We start from the raw sequence: 23,097 nt of genomic DNA, 5'->3' as shown, positions 1-23,097 counted from the left end.
CAGTATTATTAAGCCAAACGTATTAATTTATTGCGCAGGTCTTGAGCATCTACAAATCCACAGGTCTGATAACCTCAAAGAACCATGTTGTTGTTGGTGGTGGGGTGGATATCAAATCATAGGGAGTGTTCTAAGAGCAGCATTAGAAAGTAGGTGCAACACAGACCCAACAGTGTCATACCCGAGTCTCACACAAGTTAATCTGGAGGAAGGATGGGAAGAGAACTGTCAAAGTGGCTGTGTGAAACTGTTGATTCATGCATTTCAACATAGATGTGCAGTTACTGTTGAAAAGTGTGTGTGTGTGTGTATGGCATGTGGTATAGAGAGAGCAGGATGACAAATGGCAGAGGTTGACAGAGGCCAAATAATGGAAGGCCATGCTGTTTTATTAATTCATATAGTGTGTGAAGTGTTAAGCCTAGAATTTTAAATTTCAAAGGTCTTCTATAAATCAATGAGAAAATACAAATAATCTATATGTTTATCAGGACAGAAACCAAATCCAATTATCTTAAACAAGAAAGGGACTTTATTGGCTCACAAAACTTTAAAGTCCAGAGGTAGGGCAGGCTTTAGGCACAGCTGGATCTAGGGCCTCCAGAAAAATGACATCAGAACTTTCTCTTTCCATTTTAGTTGGCCTCCAAGTTTCTCCTCAGACAGGCTTTCTCCACATAGTACAAATTCAAGCTCCAGTGGTCCTTGGTTCCTGGGATCTCTGTGAAGCCTTCTTCCAGTAGTTTTAGCAGTTCTGTTGAGGGCTCTCCTTAGCCTGGCTTAAACTACACACGCATTTTTATAAGTACCGCGCGCTAACCGATTGCGCCACTGGAGCTCCGACACACGCATTTTTTAACAGCTGCTGCTAGGGAGCTGTGGGACTGAGGCCAGGACACGTGCTCACCTAAGCCACAAGGGAATGGGTTCACCGCAATAAATAAGGGTTGTTATCAGAAGATGGGAAAAAAGATGAACAAATAAAAACAAATGCACACAACCCAATACGAAAGCAGGTAAAAGAAACGAACAATCCATGGTATAATTATAGATGACTGATAACCAAATAATTCCAACTTCACTATTTATCAGGGAAATGCAAAATAAAGGGCTTTCTTTTTTCTTTTTTGCCCAACACTTAAAAACTATCAAGTATAGGTAAGGCTATGTGGGGAAAAGAGCACTTTCCATACAGTTGGTGAAAATATATTAGTTTTCATGAAGACCTTTTGGAAGGCTAAGGTGGGTCTATAAGACTGCAAACTTTTAAACCCAACCATCTACCTTACAGGACTCCAACCTAAGGAATTATTCAACACATCCACAAAGATCTGAATGTTTACTTTGGCAATGTAATAGCAGAAGAAAAAAAGGGGTAAATAGTTAAATAATGGTATTTTCATAGTTTTAATCCCATTTAACTGTAAAAGAAATTTAAAGACCTCAGTGTCATTTCTGAGATAAAAAAATGAATTTCAGATGTATGATCCTATGTAAAAATAGTGTTTATGTATGGTCACATGGAAATTTATAGAAAGGTTATTAGAAGGATGTATACTGAACTATGGAAAGTGGAATTTGACTGGAAGCCCTGAAAAAAATAGTCTCTTTGCTCTTATACTTGTGTACCTTTTAAGTTTTGTATAATGAGAAGGTAGTCATTTATACTTTCATAATTTAAAAAAAAATGGGCAAAAGCAATTCACAATAGGAAAAAAAATGCCCAGTAAACATATGAAAAGATGTTAAAGATGTTCCTCCTTGTTAATCAAAGAAAAGAAATAAACAAAACAAACAAACAAAAACCACATTTGCCTATATCAGGCAAAAAATTTTAAGGACACAGCACTGGTAGGAGTGTAGGCATACAGTCATTCTTACTACTGAATGGAGTTGTAAACTGATATAATCTTTTTGATGGTATTTTTCAAAAATGTCAAATGTGCATTCCCTGATCCAATAAATACACTTCTAGCTATTTGTATTACAGAAATACCCACAAAGGTAACAAAATATATGTATGTACAGGATGTTAACTATGCCTGTTATTTATAAAAAAACCAATAATCCATCAACGTGGGGTTGGTTAACTAAGAGTATATTCATGCAATGAAATAGTATTCAGCTATAAAAAATGTCTGTATCAATGTAGAGGGAGGGGGGCAAGTCTTAGTGCAATATATGTAAAATGGGCATATGTACCAACTTCATATGGTTGCTGAGGGTTAAAGAGTTAATCCATGGTAAAGCACTTTAATAGGTGTCTATAGGCAGCAACCCAACCCCAAGTGTTACCAAATAAAGTATTTTTGCTTAAATATGTATACCTAAATCTAGAAGAACAACAAATCAAACCGCCATCACTTCTGAGGAAGGCTTTGAAAGGATATGTCCTTTTTAACTTTACATTTCTGTACTACAAAAAATTTTTTTAAAAAATCAATGAGCATCTTGTTTTCACATTTGTTAACCAAAAAACATAAAAATGTAAGATTTATCAACCAAGATTTAACAGCCTTATAGTGAAAACTATCTGTACTTGAGTCCACAGAACTAGATTTGGGTTTTAGTTTTAATTGGAAACATGTAAGTCATGTATCTCTGAATCTTGTTTTCCTAGTCTACAAATCTAGGTGGGATAGGTAATGTCTAATCCAATACTTAGCATGCAGATTATTTCAATACGTGTAACCTCACCTTCATTTGACGCAAATGTAAGACACTATTAAATGGTCAAGTATCGACTGTTGTCAATGTAAAGAGCATAACCTCCAAGAAACTATAAAACTTAACAGTAACTAGCAAATGCTCCCAGTAGCTAAAGGCTACTGCAAGCCCCTAACACAATAGTTCATTGCTAACCAAACACATGTTCTGGTTAGGTCACTGCTTGGCAACCAATTTACAATGATTTTCTGTATGGGCATAAGTGAAATGTCTGAATGAAACCATAAATCACTAATGAGCTATTCTAAATCAATGTCTAGTTAACCCTAACCAAAGATGGTGAGCACACATCCCATCACATCTTCTCCCTCTGTACCACCATCTGTTTTTTTTTTTTTTCCTTATCTAGTTGCTTTCCCCACATGCCTTGCCTTAGAATTTGAACTATGCACAGGTATCAGCTGGCAAAACCAAAACATATTTGCCAAATATAATGCTACTTTTTCTGTGCTCTCACAACACCCAACATCTTTGGCATTTATGACAAATCTACCAAAGGGAAGCTTCCTCAAATATAAGATCTTAGAAAGCACAAAATCCAACTTCTGAGACATCACTCCCTTCTTACCTACTCTGATACAAGAATCCTGTCATCCCAGCAGTCTTCCAAATATGCCACCTAAAACGTACTTGGAAAGAAGCAAGTTATAAATAAATAAATCAACTCAAGATCATTTTATCTCAGAGCAGAGGAGTTTATAGCTTTATTGGACATTGACTTGTTTCCTCTCAGTCACAAGGAAAAAAAGACCCCAACAAAAGTCCCTACATTTTCTTGTATAACTTAAAATACATTATATCATTACTACATATTTATACTTCAATAAATCTTAATCTATAAAGCACATTTCTTATAATTGTTATCAGAAAATCTATAAACAAGCTCCATTCTGCCTCACTTCTCCACCAGCTGGCCTTGCATTTATTACTATGCTTTTTATCAGGCTCATGCAAATAATCTTCCCATTTTGATCCAAGCACCAAATACAACCCAAATCTCTGCAACTATGAAATATTTGGATTTGCATGGATCACTTTCCATACAATGATGCCCACTGTAAAAAGCCTTTTCTCATTCAATATTTTAACTTCCAGAGTTTTCCACTAAGCAGTAGAAACACAGTACTTGGAATTCTCAGTCAAGGAGTATATAACCCTACTACTAACAATGTATTACTTTAATACATTTTTAAAAAATGTGTTAAGACTGAAAATTAAAAATAGTTCAATCAATCTGATAGTTAATAAACTAGTTGTTAATAGCCTAGTTGTTTATTTTTAAAGAACAGTCCATTTAACTTAACATGTAGGTACAACCTCAACACTACTAGAGATTGATTTTTTTTTTTTTTAAAGAGATTAATAAACCTCCAAACTGTGATAAGAATGTATCCTGGACTCACCTCTGAAGAATGCTGGAGAGCTGGCTAGCTCTTTGAGCTGATTCCTCATCCCCCTCCAAATACAACACCCTGGTAAGAGAACTATGGCTCTGGGAATCTCAGAGGTGACATTCCTGGGAATGCTGACAGGGGAAAAGAGGGTAACTACATGAAACAGCTTTATATTAAATCCCCTAAGATTTACAGTGGAAGAAACACCTACCAACTTAATGGTAGGATTACAGTACCTAGCACAGTGCCTTGTCGGTAGAAAATGTTTTAATAATAAATGCATGGCTGCTTTAGCCTGGTGTTCAACCCTTTTGTACCATAGGAATAAAAATAGCAAACCTGATACATGATGCCTTGTTAGGTAATCATCTGTCTTTAATAAAGATGAAGGCAAAAGAATGATTAATTAGATCTTTTGAGTCTCTTTTCCCAAAAGCCAAGTCAGACCATTAACTTGTGTTTACATTTGCCTTTCAATACTGCCATTTTTAGTGTTAAAATTTCTACCTTAACACTTCTACAATTATTGTTAAACTACTTTTAAATAATAAATGGGAAAATATTTTCATTAGTTAACAGGCCCCAATAAGATACAATGAGCAGTTTGTCAGTTTCCTGTGGGAGATGGACTATACTTAAAATTCCTACATTTCAATGCAGAGATCAAAGTATTTGTATATCTTCCCAACCTAGACATTCCATTCACTTTTTTGAGATTTTATCACCATCACTTATCTGAGATCTTAAGGCTCCTTTTATTTTGATGCTTTCAGCCATTCTTTATCTTCTGTTTTCTCAAAAGTATATTCTAATTAGGTAAAACAGAAAGATATATTTTAAAAAGATGGTTTTGAGACTTTATAGTTCCTACGTTACCCTTTAAAAGTAGAAAGGAATGTATCCTTACAAAGAACATTTCAATGATCAACATAGAAATAAGGTATTTGTCTAGGAAATAAAACTTAAAAGAAAGGGAAAAACAATCAGGTAGTTCATTATTTGGAAAAAATAGAGAATATAAACATCACATGGAGAAATTAGGCATTAACACCTGAATTAAGTTTAAAATTTCAGTTTCCAGGCAGGTATAACACCATTTTTTCCCAAGATAAAATAATAATGGTGAATGAAGACTTTTTTATATTTCCCAGTGGATTTTCTGACAGTCAATAGGGAAAAAAAACTATTCTATATCACTTCATGTTTTTAACTGTGTCTTCATTTCTGAAGAAAAAGACCTGAGTGCTGATTTGTGTGTGTGTGTGTGTGTGTGTGTGTGTGACTTCTTAAACTTTCACAACATTCAGAAGTTTTTCTGCATTGTGTCTTCTCTGATGTCTAAAAAGATTTGAGCTTTGACTATAAGATTTCCCACACTGAACACATTCATAAGGTTTCTCCCCAGTATGGATTCTCTGATGATTAATAAGCCCAGAATTCTGGCTAAAGGCTTTCCCGCATTCAAGACATTTGTAAGGTTTTTCTCCAGTATGGACTCTCTGATGTTGTACGAGGATGGAACTTCTGCTGAATGCCTTCCCACACTCAACACAGCCATAAGGTTTCTCCCCACTGTGGATTCTTTGATGGAGAATAAGAGCTGAGCCTTGACTGAAGTGTTTTCCACATTCATCACATATATGTTGTTTCTTCCGAGAGGGATTTCTCTTTCTTTCAAACCTGCCCTTTGGGAAACAGGTTTCTCCATATTTAAAAATCTGAGGAACACCTATATTGAGAGTACCAGGAACTTCATGAGATTCTACTGCTAAAGGAATTTCCTGTTTTGGAGCTAGTGCTCCATTTTCAGTCCGAGCATCATCATCTGAAACAAAGAGAAAAATGCAAATATGAAATAAAGAGAAAATGCACAGCCTATCTGGGGAGAAAAGATGTTCGAAAGAAAAAAAATTTAAATGAACTAAGAATAAATTGTTTCTGCACATCTATAAACAGCATTCTGATAATTAGTGTTAAGGATGCTCCCCCCCACCAAAAAATAAAATGACTAATTATAAAGCTAATGAAGTAACAGCATAACATGATGACATAAAAAGTTCTATTTAAATTAAACACTAACCTAGAGAATAATAAACGGTAGATTCTAAGATAGTTTGGGAGATAGTCAAAATGAAATAGTTAGGTCTAGAAGAAATTTTGTTAGAAAAAAAATGGCCATTAGGAAATCATAATGTTCTTTAAGAAAAATTAAATCAAGGGCTGGGGTTGTGGCTCAGCTCGCCTAGCACGTGCGAGGTCCTGGGTTCGATCCTCAGCACCACATAAAAAATAAAGGTATTATATCCATCTACAACTAAAAAATAAATATTTTTAAAAAATTAAATCAAAACACAAAGGTGTAAATAATAAGTAGTCTGTCAAAAAGTAGCTATTTCTGAAAATAAGCAAGGCAGATCATAGCCAAGATTAAATTAAAAGCAGACAACAGGTTCTGATAAAAAAAAAAAAAAAAGGGTCTGAAGAAGGGTTGAGAGCATCCTATGTTAACTGAAGACAAGGTACTTAAAAATTCAATATATCTTTAACCAATAAGAGGTTTCCTATAAAAGAAACCTGCCCTACTTGGTATCTGCCCTACTTGGTATTTAGAAAAACTGTCATTTCTAAGCCTCAGTGAGAGATGTCCAGTGAAAACAAACCTAAATTACCAACAGGAAGTACCATCACCAGGGGCTGGGGATGTGGCTCAAGTGGTAGCACGCTCGCCTGGTATGCGTGTGGCCCGGGTTCGATCCTCAGCACCACATACAAACAAAGATGTTGTGTCCACCGAGAACTAATAAATAAATATTAAAAAATTCTCTCTCTCTAAAAAAAAAAAGAAGTACCATCACCAACCTATAGTCAGAAGTAAGAGTAAGTCTTATGTAAGGATTCCCTAAAACTTCAAGTCTCAAAAAATTACGGTTGATATAGATAGGGTAAGTAACATCACTCAAAAAAGTGGTCAACAGTATTATGATCAATAAAGAGATAATAAGTCAGGAGAAGAGACGGAGACTCTGACAATTAAAGGTTTATAGAAGATTAATTAACTAAGGCATGGAAACTTGAAGAACAGAGAAGTATGAAGATTAAGTGTGGACAATGGGGCACAGAAAAAAAATCAATGTCCCAAATGTGTAGGAGACTAGAGTGCTGAAATGAGGCTATTAAAAAACAGGTAAAAAAATTATTCTAAATTTCACAACAAGGAGAACTTCTCTACTCAAGCAAATGACACGTCCAAAGATCAAGGGCTGTGGTTCTTAAAACATTCTTACACAGAAGAATGTCCCACAAAACATGTACAATTGCAGATTTTCAGCAAACTTGATTTGTGAGCACTGTCCCCTTGGCAAAGGAAACCTGCTCAGACTTCATTCTGTGGCATACCAGAATTATCACCAATTATATCAAGAAATGATCCCCAAAGCAGTTTCATTTAAACTCGTAAATATAAAAGGAAACCCAGCCATTTTTAAAATACACTGGGTTGTATCAAAGTATAAAAAAGTATGTACACGGCATTAATTGCCAATATAGAGAGAACAAGTGATCTAAGTGAATTATTACAATTATGGAATTTTAACTTAATTTTCCTGCATTCAGAGATTATAGCTAGAAAGTCTATTTTTGCATAAATACTTAGAAAAAGGAAAGAATTTACCCTAAAAATCATTTTTACAAAAAAGTTTTTAAAAAAATGATTCTAAGTAGCACATTGAGGAAAAAAAGAAGTAGCTAAAAATTTAGAAAACTTTAGTGATATATAATAAACTAAAAGGTAAGAGGCATGAGATAAACTTATTATAATAGAATTAGACAGGAAACTAAGAGTAAATGGAAAACAGATTCAGATGACAAATAAACAATACTAAGTATAAAATAGAAGGACCTGGTCTATAGGTGGGTGCTGGCTCAGAGTAAGACAAATGCTAGTGTGACATGGGAGGTCTTCAGAAAAGAGGGAAGAAAAGGCTGAGATGTCCCAGGGAGCGGGGTAGAAGATTTGAGGTCAGCAATCAAATTTTATCAGAAAAGAATCAAGATTTTTTTTTTTTGGTAGTTCTGGGACTCAAAACCCAAGGCCTTGTGCTTGATAGGCAAGCACTCTATCACTAAGTTACATCCCTGGCCCCCCAAATCAAGGATTTTATAGTATGTCTGTCCAAGGAGTTGGGTTAAAAGTCCCCCCACAATAAGAACAAGCAAACAGTTCTGGAAAAAAGCCCACACAAAGTTTTGGTCCTTACCACAGTGCCTTAAGGAATGGAGTTCCCAGGATGCCCACTTGAGCTGGTTCTCCACAGCATCAAGCTCAGAACTTGGCAATCCCTGAGCATCTTCTTGAGATACTATCTCCTCTACTAGTACTTCTCTTTTCCGTCGACGGAGAGAAACCTGGAAAGATGATTTTGGTTCAGTTGAGAAAGAATTGTTACTAAACACATCCAACAAAAACCATACAAAATATCTACTGCAGAGGCCCAGAGGGCCAAAAGACACAGAAAGAGAGTGGTAAGGAAATATGGAAGAAGGCATAGAAATAATTTTAATCCAATCAAGTGAAATTAACTCAGCAGTTGACCAACTGCTATGTCAGTGCTTCTGACCCCAGGAAAAGTGATGCAAGCAGGCTCACCGGCTGTCCAGGGTCATCTAGTTCACTCTCCAAATCCTCCAGCACTGTCACTGCCTCTTCTCCATTCTCTGGATGATGCTCTCGAACCCAAGTCTGTAGCTCTTTGGGCAGGATAGCAACAAACTGCTCCAGCACCACTAGTTCCAAGATCTGTTCTTTTGTGTGCGTCTCTGGCCTGAGCCATAGACGGCAAAGTTCTCGGAGCTGGCTCACTGCTTCACGGGGCCCTGGTGAATCCTGGTATCCAAATTGCCTGAATCGCTGTCGGAAAACCTCTGGATCAGGGAGATGATTCCAGGTGATACTTGTTCCCTCTTCACCATCAGGATCCTCTTCCAGCTTCACTCTGAGAATTTTTTCCTCTTCATCTGGAGTTGGGATGATAAGTATTGAATCTTCTTCCACTGACTGTGCAGACATCCTGATTTGTAATACTTCAAGAAAAGACAATAAAGGCAGGATAAAATCCTCAAAAAAATGTCCTGTTTTCTTCACAGGTACTCCTGAGGCACAAGAAAGAAAAACACATGTGACCAAATATACTAAGAATTTGGATTAATACTGATAAAGTAAAAATATTTGTCTTCTACTGGATTAAAAATTCCAATCAAAAGCCTACACCAGGCCTGGGGTTGTGGCTCAGTGGTAGAGCACATGCCGAGCATGTGTGAGCACTGGGTTCAATTCTCAGCACCACATAAAAATAAATAAAGTTTCATCATTAGCAAGAGCAATAAAAAGCCTATACCAGAGTCAGCAAAACTACAGATCGAAACCAAATCTAGCTTGATGCCTGTTTTTATAACACATCAGAAAAGTCTGAAATTTTTTGGTGGTTGAAAAAAATATTGCATGATGTGAAAATGTAAATTTAAAATGTCTATATCCATAAATTGTTTTATTTGTTCATGGTTCATACTACAATGGCAGAATTAAGTAGTTTCAACACAGACGATATGACCTAAAAACCTTAATTTTTATTATCTGGTCCTTTACAGAAAAACCTTGCCAGACTATGACCTACAAAGTTGACAAACCCTATTTCAACAATCAAACGAATCCGAGCAAGAACTGGTCTATGTCAGGGTCTTCTAAATGTGCTTGATCTTGGAACACATTATGTACAATTTAGGGCTGGTGTTCTCTGACTTACTTGAGTCAACTCAAAAGTAACTGCTTTTTAAATTTTATTTTATTTTGTGTGGTGCCATGGTCCAGATGCTCTCAAATGTGCTTGACCACTGACTGAGTTACATGCACAGCCATACTGCTTTTTAATTATCTACTTTAAAAGACATTTAAGAACTCTGTGGAATTAAAATATAGGGTAAAAAAATGTTTACTTGCTCAGTAACAGATCACATAAACTGGAAAAAAATGCTATTTTGCATAGTAACATGCAAATATTATTCATTCACCATACCATAAATACATTTAAATTTATAATGACAGGCATTAAACAGCAAATTCTGTTAAGAAAAGGCATTCTCAAAAGCCGGGCATGGTGGGGCAAGCCCGAATTCCCAGCAGCTCAGGAGGCTGTGAGCTCAATGCCAGCCTCAGCAACTTAGCAAGTTCCTAAGCAACTCAGTGAGACCCTATCTCTAAATAAAAATATTAAAAAAGGTTGGGCATGTGGCTCAATGGTTAAGCGCACCTGGGTTCAATTCCCAGTATCAAAAAATAATAATAACAAAAAGAAAAGACATTCTCAGAACCACTTTAACTTCTTGCAGTAGTTCAGAGGCTCTTATACTGGATGACTCAGTTTTCCCAGCTTCTAACTTCAGGGAATCTTTGTGCTACTTTCTGATCCCTTACTTAGTATTTGCATAGTCATGCGGAGGCCACGAATTGAGAATGAGCCATAGAGTTACTACATGTATTCAAGCTCCAGAATATAAAAGCTGTAACTTACAAAAACCACTTTGTAACTGATCAAGACGAAGAGTAAGAATCCGAAAATGCTTTATCCAGCAGGTAATACATACGGGTTTAAATACTCTGGATGTGGTGGTCTTACAAGCAGTCTAGCCAAAAGATTTACTCATCCCTATCCCAGGATCCGACCTTACCAATGGCTCAAGCATTTCTATATAAGAGAAATTTATTTTCCTTTTATGCTATATAGCACTCGGCTCGTGGGGCACGGGGAGAGCTGGGAGGCAGGCCTCGAGTCCCCAGTGTTTGGACGGGTGACTGATCCCAGGTGATCTTGCCTCAGTCCTGCAGAGACTCGCTGTTTATACCACCTTCGTCCCGAAGTCCTCCAGCCCCTCCTCCCAGCACTCCGAGCCGCGACCACAGACGACCAGAGGCCAACAAGTCACCACCACCTCGAATCCACGGCATTTCCGCCCGCGGCGAGCGGAACTACCAGTCCCAGCAGCCCCCGCGCAAGGCCCGCCCAGTCTCCACCTCCGCCGAGATAACTCCCAGAAGCCTCTGCGAGACGCCAGGGCCTCGAAATAGAACAAAACCGGCAGGTGGGGGAGGGGGAAAACGAGGGTTTCGGAGGGCAGAAGCAACGTACAACTCCCGGCGAATGCCTAAGGCTCGGGCGGGCCTCCCACTAACCCCTTCCCGCCCCTCAACTGCTAGGCGCGGAGACCATGGCCCTTTCTCCGCGCCTCTTGTGAAGCTGAGAAAGGTTCCCGCCAGCTTCCTTGCCGGTTTCTGCTAAAAGGTCCGCAGACCGTAGCCCGGCGTCCCCCTCCTCCTCATACCCTTCCCTCAACTCGCGCAAACCTCTGGCTCAGGAACCGCAGCAGCTTCGCTGTCCAAGGCAGACGCAGAAACACCGCTTACAAGCCGTTTCCCAGAAGCCCCCGGAACGGACTCCTTCCGGTCTGCAGGCCCGAGGAGGCGGAGAGAGGCAAAGCCCCGCGTTGCCATGGAGATGCACTCCAGGTGGGGGAAGGGCGGCCTAACGACAATGACCGCATTGAGGCTGCGCTTGGCTCGGCGCCTCTGCTCGAATAGCCCAGCATTCTGATCCGTTTTTAAAAAAAAGGAAAAGGGGGAATGCTGCCGTTAAGATAGTCTTTTCAGTTTCACAAACCCTTTCATGCATTATATCATGTGAGTAATCCCCTGGAAGAGTAAAAGTCAGTATTTATGAAAGCTTACGACTTGATGCTGGCTACTGTCCCTGTGCTATACATGCACTGTGCTGTTTTGTTTTTTCTCAAAACTTCTATGATGTAGGAACTTTTATTATGCCCATTTCAGGCTAAGTGAGGCAGAAATAATTTGCCAAGAGCTCCTAACTCTTACGTTGAAATCAAGATTTGAAACCAAGACATGGCCCAAACCTTTGGCTCACACCAGCTATGTCACAGAGTTTTATTATGACCAATTTATGTATGTATATCAGAAGCAAAATGAGGCAGGTTGAGTTTTAGCAATGATGTTGAATAAGAATATCAATGGTCAGTCTTATTCAGTAGACATATTGAGCACCACCACAGCCTATTTCAAATATAACAGACTTGAGGCTCACCTATGGGAATACCTCCAGCCAATTACTTCCTTGGGAAGGTGGGGGACAGGGGTGGAACCGAGATGGAAATTCCAGGAAGGAATGTGGGAGTGAACCGCATGGAAAGGAAGACAATAGCCATAATACTTTTCAATGCCTGTTTAACATATTTTTTGCTGCATGCTCTAGCCAGAACTATATATAAACTCCTAAGCTGACACACCAAAATGGATTTTTCTGCTATCAGGCCACCTCCCATGTGGCAGGAGTTCTCTCTCTTCTTGTTTAACTAAATCCTGCTCCATTTACTCTTCCCTTCCAGGATTGTGGACTTTATTCTTCAAAATATAGGAGACAAGAACCCAGAGGAAATTGGCCAAGTGGGAAACATAGTCTCATCTCAAAACTCCAGTTTAAGGTCGCAGTGAATTTGCAGAATGTGTGAGCATCTGACTTCAGCCTGGGTATTTTGTGCCAAAAAACAATTGTAGACATAATCATTTAAAAATGTAAGTCAGAACACTTCATTTCCCTTTAAAGTCCTCCAATGGATCTCAGCTACCTTAAGTATAACATAAAAACTCCTAACATTGATCTGCAAGATCTTCTATAGTTTGTTACCTCTCTGACCAAAGCTTTTCGGCTCAATGTGGCCTAGGAGCTTCAGCCTCACTGCCAGCCTTTCCTTCTGGAAGCCTCCACATCCTTCATAGCACTATTTAGAGGTAATCTCATGTATTTATTTACCTGTTTTGTTTTTGTCTGTAAGTCCTCGGTAGAGACAGGAACTTCTACTGCCTTGTTTACCACAGTATCCCCACCCAGTCCCAGGATGCTGACTGCCTGGTACATACAGAACTCGGTAAACTTTTGTTGAATAAATGAATGAATTGTGGGCTGGTCAGATTTCTGCCTTTGATGTCAGGCATCAGAAACCACACAAGAGAGCCCTGCTGTTTAAGATCTTTTGTTAGAAGCCTAGGTCCAGCCTTCTAGAAACATTCCAAAAATCTCAGAATTCTTTTTTTTTCTTCTTCTTTTTTGTCCCATTCAGGAAAGTACCCTCTGAAAAGTGCCCTTAGCCTCTCTCAGTTTTACGAATAAAAGGGTGAGTGAGTGAGCAGCCAATGGCATAGCACTACTGTTTACTCTGACCACAGCTCATCTTCCCATAACCCCTGCTAACTGTCTTGTAGGAGGCTGCAGAAATCCAGCTTTTTAACTCTCCTTCTTGGCTACTGTCTCCATCCAGCTTGGCTGCACTTTCCAACCTTTCCCTCTTTTGTGACTATGCAAGATATTTTTATTCTGTTTTGTTTTACTTTGTTTTTACATATGATTAACATTGGAAAGCAAAAAGTGTAAGTATCAAATAAAAATGTTTGCAGAAGCTAAAAATATTGCAAAATTTTACAAAAGCCTTTCCTGATTCTTTCTAAAATAGTAAATTGAAACCAGAATGACACTTTCTTCACTAAGTTACTCTTTTGAAGATGGGGACCAACAACACCCACTTTGAAATACCATCCTTCTGAGCTCCATTGTGTCAACTGTTTCCTGAATGGTGGCCCTTGTTAACATCTTATAGCTCTAGTCAAGATAGAGCATTGTGTTCCTCTTGGCAGCCTGAGCATAGGGAACAGCTCGATACCAGTGCTGACAAATCCACTAAGGCCACCAAGGCAAGGCTTGAACCACAGCTAATCTGAGTCTTGGCAAAGCATCCTGTGGTCATGAGAGCCTGGGAGGCTTGTGAGCAGCTACTACAAGGCCATTTCCCTCCCAGCTCCCTGTCTTTCAAGGAGACTGTTAGGAGGCCATTTCTTATTGCTTCCTGGGTTCTAGTGAGGCTTCTATCTCACCCCCTAACAGTACAGTGGTAGGCTGTTAAATGTTTAGCTGCAACAGCATTTGCCCTTCAGCAACAAAGTTTCCATAACTCATTTTGCCCCCTTTATTTTGCTGTCATCATTTGAGTTCATGAGACAGAAGCTCAGGGAGGACTGGCACCTTTGACTACTTTTGCTTCCATTGTCTATATAATAATCTAAGTCTAAAAATGCTCATTTCTTTACCACTAAATCTTTTAACCTTGCCAGGTCTTGATACTAAACATCTCATCCATTCATTAATGATAAATCAAACAAACAAAAAAGACAGATACTACCTGGTTGCCAGAGAGTTAGAAATAAAATGAGTTATGATTCTTTCTTTGAACATGACCATCTTGTTCAGGAGATAGACAAGAAAACAAATATCTACAAGGCAGTGTAGAAGTGTGACAATAGAGAAGAACAGAATACCACCAGGGGTGCTTTCATATGAGTTATTATGCCCAGAAAAGGCAGACACCCCGAGATAGTGGAGGGGAACCAAGAAAAGTTTTCCCATTGTTAGGAAAGCACAGACCTTCTGGTTTGGTGTTATCAGATTCTACCCAAGACAATCTTTCATTGGCTTTTCTCTAAAAATTAATTTGGAACTCCCAATCTTTCAGCTGGGCATTTTAAGTACTCTTGTGGTGGAGAAACCAAACCTGATTATAAATGGAATTATATGAACATTATAAAAAAGAATCAGTGCCTGGGGAAAGGGTTAATTTCTCCCCCAACCCTAAGCCAGCTTCTCTGCAGGGAACCTAATTAACCTTGGGTCCCTATCTATTGGGTTGTAAATAGCTATCATAGGAAGCCTGAGGACTCTCTCTTGATATGTAAACATCCCTGTGACAATCTTCAAGACCAGAGACAATGGATACCTGTGAAGTTTCTTCTTAAGCTTTGTAAACCTTTTAGGAGTGTAGCTACATCAATTAATTACTATTATAAATTAATTTATAATAGTATAAATTTATAAATTTTAAGTCACCATGACAGTTAACTGCTGTCTAAACTGTAACTTTAGTTTTTAGAAATATAGCTCTTGGGCTGGGATTGTGGCTCAGTGGTGGAGCACTCCCCTAGCATGGGCGGGACCCGGGTTTGATCCTCAGCACCACATAAAAAAAATAAAGGCATTGTGTTGTGTCCATCTACACCTAAAAAATAAATATTTTAAAAAAGAGAATACCCTGGAAAAATAGGGTCCTCTTTTAAAATATCTATATCTATATCTATCTTAGGGAGATAAACTCAAGTCATCTTTAGTTATTGTGGCCTGTGGAAAAGGACACTTCATGATAAGACAAATGTTTTACTGTCTCTGTCCTGCACCTGTGAACTACTTATCGTAAAATTTCTGCATAAGATCCTTCATCATGAAAGTCAAGAATTATAACCTACCATTGTTGTAATGGTTAAGGAATGATGCCGAATTTCCTATAAAGAACCCATGTGACCTAGCTCAAGGCCCAGAACTTCAGAGCACTAGGTCATCTGGGTCCAATGGGACATAAATAAGCCTGGGTTCTCCAACCCTCCTAGTTGTGCTTGGTCTTTTGCTGAGTGCAGTTTCCATAACAGTCTTCCATTTGAGCCAATAAGTGCAGTGATGCCAGGAATCTTTGGATTACAAGTGATTTGAAAACCCAACACTGGCAGACATTAGCTTCCCACATAAAGCCCACCTCCTTACTTCTAGGACACCCTGATATTTTGGATTTATGCAGGCAGGCAATAATATGCCCAGCCATAGGCAACAACTGTGATTAAGCTAAGATATTCGTAACCATCCTTTTTCCTTTTGCTTTTCCACTTTGCCTTCCTGGCAGCTAAGAACAGCCATATTGTTTAGTTCTAGTCAATGAAATGTATGAGGAAGTAGTTCTCTTCTTCCTAAAAAGTTATCCAATTCATTTAAGCTGTCAAAGTTGTTGGTATAAAGTTGTTCACATTTCCTTAACATCCTTTTAATGTCTGTAAGACCAATAGTGTGCCCCCTCATTTGTTCCTGAAATTGGCGATTTCTGTAGTTTCTGGTTTCCCTTTCTTGATCAGCTTTGCTTAAGATTTATGAACTTTATCGGTCTTTATAGAATTAACTTTTAGCTTTGTTTTCTTTGTGGAATTTTGCTCTTTTAAAAAGATAACATACAGAAAATTTGGGGTGTGTGTGTGTGTGTGTGTTTGGCATCTAGTTCTATGAGTTTTAAGACATACATAGAATTATGAAACTATCAATGATACAAAATAGATTCATCTCTATAAAACTCTAGAAAGGATATCTGCTTAGGGTATTCACACCTTTCCTATATCCCTAACCCATGCCAGCCATTGATTTGCTATCTATCACAATAGTTTTGACTTGTCCAGATGTAATAGAAATGGAATCATAAAGTATGAAATCTCTTAAGACTAGTTTCTTTTATTCAGCACAGTGCTTTTGAGAATTAACTTTATTGTATGAATCAATATTTTATTGCTGATTACTATCTACTTATATGTACCAAAGTTGCTTATCCATTCAACCCCAGAAGGACTTTTAGGTCATTTCTGGATTTTTGCAATTATGAATAAAGTCACTATAAACACTGGCAATGAATAAGTGGTGTATTCTGCCCCAGGGTCTGACACTCCACCCCCAGTACCCTCTCCCCCGCACTCATCCATGTTCCTGGATTTGGTTGGGCCATGCAGGTTGCTGCCTGTATCTTTATTCAAAGCAAGTGGTGGTGGGGTAAGCACTAGCCAACGGGTCACTGGGGATCAAACCTGGGGCCTTGTGTCCCTAGCCTCTTGTCAAGAGATCATGAAGCTGTGGATTCTTATCTAAAAGAAGAAAAAAATTCTCTAAAAGACTGAATTGGGACTCCTAGAATCTAAGCTGGCAATAAAAGGACGAGGTGATATATATATATATATATATATATATTTATTTCAGGAAAAAATAAGATGTGATGCTTCTTACCCACGAGCATTAACAAAGTGATTTCTATTTACTAAACAAATTTTCTAAAAGCAGGATCCTAGCTAGGCAAGGTGGCCCACACCTGGAATCCCAGCAGCTCAGGAGTCTGGGGCAGAAGGATCAAAGTTCAAAAGCTGGCCTCAGCACTTTGTGAGCCGCTAAATGACTCATTGAGACCTTGTCTCTAAATAAAATATGAAAAAGGGCTGGGGATGTGGCTCAGTGGTTAAGCGTTCCTGGGTTAAGTCCTCAGTATCAAAAAATAAAAGCTTGAGGCATTGTTGGAGACCATGTTTGTTGTAAAAGTGATTAAAACAGGTGATGCATTTGTACCCGGAGAAAGAAATGTTATTACCTAAGGAAAATAAAAGGAGACACAAAGATAAGATGCAGAGGCAGAAAAGGGAAAGAAAGAGTGGCTGCCCCTCCAATCAGCTGTGTTTATTTATCTCAAACATCACATAACTCGTTAGTACCATGACTACATTATTATTTAGTATTCCTTTAATCCCAGGTGCTAGATACTCAGTCAGGGCTGATTAAGACAGCCCCCTTTTTTCTAAGGACATTACCATAGTGACTAGATACTGCACCTGTATAGTTATATTGCTAGCTTCAAGGAGAAACTGCTGGGCATTCCAAGCGTGGGAAACAATGCCTGTTACACAGCCCCCCTCCCCACCCCTGGGAGTTTGCTCACCAGAGGGACCTGTACATTTCACTGTCAGAATACCTACAAGATTCTATATTCTGAAGATCTGTGTTCCTGAGATGAAGGTCGAAACTGATAAGGCTCCAACATAGTTTCTTTGTGAAGAACATTGCCATAGCAGCCAGGCATCCTGTTTTTTGCACAGGAGTTTCCAGCAGCCAGGCATTCCATGTCTTTGCACATAAACTCCTTAGAAGACAGGCATTCTGTGTCTTTTCACAGAAACTTCCTAGTCACCAAGCATGCCACAATCACAAAGTTTATCAGAGACCCCAATCCCAAACACAGAACTCCTACAATCATGAGCCACCAGACAAGAATGGACTGGATGTGCCTGTGAAATTGTCTGATGAGATATGGCTACCTCAGATGGGAGAAAATTGGCCTTAAAGCTAGTCTCAAAAATGTTCTGGATTTGGTTGGGCCATGCAGACTGCTGCCTATATCTTTATCAAAGCAAGTGAAAGGATGACAAAGCCATTTTGAAGATATGCTTGATTATTTTTGTGATATCCGTGAACTACTTCAGTTCCTCATATTCCTAGAAGGGATTGATTTCACAGAAAACAGGAAAGCTCAAAGTAATGATTTTGCTAAAAATAATGGACTTCAGAAATATAAATATGTCTCACAGCCAAGAGCTACAGGCTTTGCTTTTGTAGCAGACCGCCCAAGAGAAGGTAAGAATCTTGATGCTATCCTTGACCTCACTGCGGCATATCACAACATTCCTCAAACAGAGAGATGCCTCCTCCATGGGAACTTCCCCAAGAAAATCCACTTTCATGTCCACTGACATAAAATATGTTGTATGTCCAAGAAGAACCTTCATCCATATTACTAAAAGCATTATACATATTCAATGAAAATACCAGTGGCATTCCTCACAGAACTAAAAACACAGTTCTAAAATTCATTTGGAAGAATGGGAGATGCAGAATAGCCACATAATCCTAAACTAGAAGAGTAATGTTGCAGGCATCACAATATCAAACCTTATACCAATCAGAGCTATAATAATAGTAATACTAAAAAGCATGGTATTGGGGGCTGGGGATATAGCTCAGTTGGTAGAGTGCTTCCCTTGCATGCACAGGCCCTGGACTCAATTCTTGGCACCACTACCACACACATACACACACACACACACACACACGGTAATAAATACTGGTGAGGATATGGCGGGGGAAGTAAATTTATACATTTTTGGTGGGTCTGCAAATTAGTACAACCACTCTGGAAAGCAGTATGGAGATTCCTCAAAAAAACAAGGAATGGAACCACAATGTGACTCAGCTATCCCATTCCTTGGTATACATGCAAAAGATCTAAAATCAGCATATTCTAGGGATACAGCCATATCAATATTTATAGCAGTGTAATTCACAATAACCAAGTTATGGAAGCAGCCCAGACGTCTGTCAACAGATGAATGGATTTTAAAAAATGTGGTACATATACACAATGGAGTTTTACTCAATCATAAAGAAGAATGAAACTATGGCATTTGCTGCTAAATGAATGGAACTGGAGAGCATCATGCCAAGTAAAATAAACCAGAATCAGAATGTCAAGGATCTAATGTCTTCTCTCATATGCAGAAGCTAAACCAAAATAAGGGGGCAAAAGAAGAGGGAAATTTCATAAAAATAGAAGAGAGATCAATGAAGTAGATAAAGGGGATTGAGGAGAAGGGAGGAGGGATGGGAAAAGGAGGAATGGCAGAATGAAACTGATCAGACTATCCTATGCACAAATATGAATATACCGTGGTGAATTTCACCTTTTGTATATCTATAATGTACTATTTTTAAAAAACCCTGTAAATAAACAGAAGAAAGACCAGCAGAGTGGAGGAAAGGGAACGAGGGAGGGCGAAGAGGAGAGAAAGCACAAGTACTAGGGACTAAATTGGATAAATTATACTCCATGCTTGTATAATTAGGTCAAAATTAACCCCAATAGTATTTGTAACTATAATGTACTAATAACAATTTGTAAATAAAAAATTTATTATTTTAACCCTTCCCCACCTTTTTTTGGCAGTTCTAGGGATTGAGCCCAGAGCTTTCTGTATACTAGACAAGCATTTTATCACTGAACTACACTTCCAGTCCCATTTTAACAAATTTTTTTTTAATTTTTATTGTTGGTTGTTCAAAACATTACATAGTTCTTGATATATCATATTTCACATTCTGATTCAAGTGGGTTATGAACTCCCATTTTTACCCTGTATACAGATTGCAGAATCACATCAGTTACACATCCACTTTTTTACATACTGCCATACTAGTGTCTGTTGTATTCTGCTGCCTTTCCTATCCTCTACTATCACCCCTCCCCTCCCCTCCCCTCCCCTCTTCTCTCTCTACCCCATCTACTGTAATTCATTTCTCCCCCTGGTTATTTTTTTTCCTTTCCCCTCACTTCCTCTTGTATGTAATTTTGTATAACCCTGAGGGTCTCCTTCCATTTCCATGCAATTTCCCTTCTCTCTCCCTTTCCCTCCCACCTCTCATCCCTGTTTAATGTTAATCTTCTTCTCATGCTCTTCCTCCCTACTCTGTTCTTAGTTACTCTCCTTATATCAAAGAAGACATTTGGCATTTGTTTTTTAGGGATTGGCTAGCTTCACTTAGCATAATCTGCTCTAATACCATCCATTGCCCTGCAAATTCTATGATTTTGTCATTTTTTAATGCAGAGTAATACTCCATTGTGTATAAATGCCACATTTTTTTTTTATCCATTCGTCTATTGAAGGGCATCTAGGTTGGTTCCACAGTCTTGCTATTGTGAATTGTGCTGCTATGAACATCGATGTAGCAGTGTCCCTGTAGTATGCTCTTTTTAGGTCTTTAGGGAATAGACTGAGAAGGGGAATAGCTGGGTCAAATGGTGGTTCCATTCCCAGCTTTCCAAGAAATCTCCATACTGCTTTCCAAATTGGCCGCACCAATTTGCAGTCCCACCAGCAATGTACAAGTGTATCCTTTTCCCCACATCCTCGCCAGCACTTCTTGTTGTTTGACTTCATAATGGCTGCCAATCTTACTGGAGTGAGATGGTATCTTAGGATGGTTTTGATTTGCATTTCTCTGACTGCTAGTGATGGTGAGCATTTTTTCATGTACTTGTTGATTGATTGTATGTCCTCCTCTGAGAAGTGTCTGTTCAGGTCCTTGGCCCATTTGTTGATTGGGTTGTTTGTTCTCTTATTGTCTAATTTTTTGAGTTCTTTGTATACTCTGGATATTAGGGCTCTATCTGAAGTGTGAGGAGTAAAGATTTGTTCCCAGGATGTAGGCTCCCTATTTACCTCTCTTATTGTTTCTTTGGCTGAGAAAAAACTTTTTAGTTTGAGTAAGTCCCATTTGTTGATTTTAGTAATTAACTCTTGTGCTATGGGTGTCCTATTGAGGAATTTGGAGCCCCGACCCCACAGTATGTAGATCGTAGCCAACTTTTTCTTCTATCAGATGCCGTGTCTCTGATTTGATATCAAGCTCCTTGATCCATTTTGAGTTAACTTTTGTGCGTGGCGAGAGAAAGGGATTCAGTTTCATTTTGTTGCATATGGATTTCCAGTTTTCCCAGCACCATTTGTTGAAGATGCTATCCTTCCTCCATTGCACGCTTTTAGCCCCTTTATCAAATTTAAGATAGTTGTAATATTGTGGATTGGTTTCTGTGTCCTCTATTCTGTACCACTGGTCCACCCGCCTGTTTTGGTACCAGTACCATGCTGTTTTTGTTACTATTGCTCTGTAGTATAGTTTGAAGTCTGGTATCGCTATACTGCCTGATTCACACTTCCTGCTTAGAGTTATTTTTGCTATTCTGGGTCTTTTATTTTTCCATATGAATTTCATGATTGCTTTATCTATTTCTACAAGAAATGCCGTTGGCATTTTGATTGGCATTGCATTAAACCTATAGAGAACTTTTGGTAATATCGCCATTTTGATGATGTTAGTTCTGCCTATCCATGAACAGGGAATATTTTTCCATCTTCTAAGATCTTCTTCTATTTCTCTTAGGGTTCTGTAGTTTTCATTGTATAAGTGTTTCACCTCTTTTGTTAGGTTGATTCCCAAGTATTTTATTTTTTTTGAGGATATTGTGAATGGAGGTTGTCCTCATTTCCATTTCAGAGGATTTGTGGCTGATATACAGGAATGCCTTTGATTTATGCGTGTTGATTTTATATCCTGCCACTTTGCTGAATTCATTTATTACCTCTAATAGTTTCTTTGTAGACCCTTTTGGGTCTGCTAGGTATAGAATCATGTCACCTGCAAATAGTGATAATTTAAGTTCTTCTTTTCCTATTTTTATGCCCTTAATTTCTTTCGTCTGTCTAACTGCTCTGGCCAGTGTTTCGAGAACTATGTTGAACAGAAGTGGTGAGAGAGGACATCCCTGTCTTGTTCCAGATTTTAGAGGGAATGCCTTCAATTTTTCTCCATTCAGAATGATGCTAGCCTGAGGCTTAGCATAGATAGCTTTTACAATATTGAGGTATGTTCCTGTTATCCCTAGTTTTTCTAGAGTTTTGAACATAAAGGGATGCTGTACTTTGTCGAATGCTTTTTCTGCATCTATCAAGATGATCATATGGTTCTTATCTTTAAGTCTATTGATGTGGTGAATAACATTTATTGATTTCTGTATATTGAACCAGCCTTGCATCCCAGGGATGAATCCTACTTGATCATGGTGCACAATTTTTTTGATATGTTTTTGTATCCGATTCGCCAGAATTTTATTAAGGATTTTTGCATCTAGATTCATTAGAGATATTGGTCTGTAGTTTTCTTTCTTTGAAATATCTTTGTCTGGTTTAGGAATCAGGGTGATGTTGGCCTCGTAGAATGAATTTGGAAGTTCTCCCTCTTTTTCTATTTCCTGGAATAGCTTGAAAAGTATTGGTATTAGTTCTTCTTTAAAGGTTTTGTAAAACTCTGCTGTATACCCATCCGGTCCTGGGCTTTTCTTAGTTGGTAGTCTTTTGATGGCTTCTTCTATTTCCTCAATTGATATTGGTCTGTTTAGGTTGTCTATATCCTCCTGACTCAATCTGGGTAGATCATATGACTTAAGAAATTTATCGATGCCTTCACTATCTTCTATTTTATTGGAGTATAAGGATTCAAAATAATTTCTAATTATCTTGTGTATTTCTGAAGTGTCTGTTGTGATATTGCCTTTTTCATCCCGTATGCTAGTAATTTGAGTTCTCTCTCTTCTTCTCTTCGTTAGCATGGCTAAGGGTCTGTCGTTCTTATTT

General features: G+C 38.5%; 1 protein-coding gene and 1 pseudogene across 3 annotated transcripts; one reads left to right on the top strand and one right to left on the bottom strand.

Annotated features, from left to right (window-relative positions):
• Positions 1–509: 509 nt before the first annotated feature.
• Znf24 (zinc finger protein 24) lies at positions 510–11,613 on the bottom strand. 3 transcript variants are annotated; one of them, XR_011704820.1, is made up of 6 exons: positions 11,515–11,613; positions 8,767–9,269; positions 8,378–8,525; positions 4,131–5,946; positions 3,296–3,356; positions 510–907 (listed from the first exon to the last, which is right to left on the bottom strand). XR_011704820.1 is itself a non-coding variant. In XM_071602811.1 (4 exons), exons 2-4 carry the CDS (start codon positions 9,184–9,186, stop codon positions 5,408–5,410), a joined length of 1,107 nt encoding a protein of 368 aa, XP_071458912.1. In that variant the 5' UTR covers positions 9,187–9,269; positions 11,515–11,613; the 3' UTR covers positions 3,402–5,407. The 3 variants fall into 3 exon arrangements, 1 of the variants encoding a protein (XP_071458912.1); XR_011704821.1 differs by having other exon boundaries at positions 3,296–3,346; XM_071602811.1 differs by lacking the exons at positions 510–907; positions 3,296–3,356 and having other exon boundaries at positions 3,402–5,946.
• Positions 11,614–17,382: 5,769 nt separating this feature from the next.
• LOC139702222 (lysocardiolipin acyltransferase 1-like) lies at positions 17,383–18,600 on the top strand (annotated as a pseudogene).
• The last annotated feature ends 4,497 nt before the right edge of the window (positions 18,601–23,097 follow it).

The sequence above is a fragment of the Marmota flaviventris genome, chromosome 16 (genome assembly GCF_047511675.1).
Source record: "Marmota flaviventris isolate mMarFla1 chromosome 16, mMarFla1.hap1, whole genome shotgun sequence".
NCBI lineage: Eukaryota > Metazoa > Chordata > Mammalia > Rodentia > Sciuridae > Marmota > Marmota flaviventris.
Note: the sequence above shows the minus strand (reverse complement) of the source record. Positions and strands in the feature narration are given on the sequence as shown.

Excerpts from the sequence above, each read along its gene's own strand:
- Znf24 (XM_071602811.1), bottom strand. The coding sequence starts at position 9,186 with ATGTCTGCACAGTCAGTGGAAGAAGATTCAATACTTATCATCCCAACT. Across the intron at positions 8,526-8,766 it reads TAGATGACCCTGGACAGCCG|GTTTCTCTCCGTCGACGGAA; the intron begins GTGAGCCTGCTT and ends TCATCTTTCCAG. Across the intron at positions 5,947-8,377 it reads CCATTCCTTAAGGCACTGTG|ATGATGATGCTCGGACTGAA; the intron begins GTAAGGACCAAA and ends TCTTTGTTTCAG.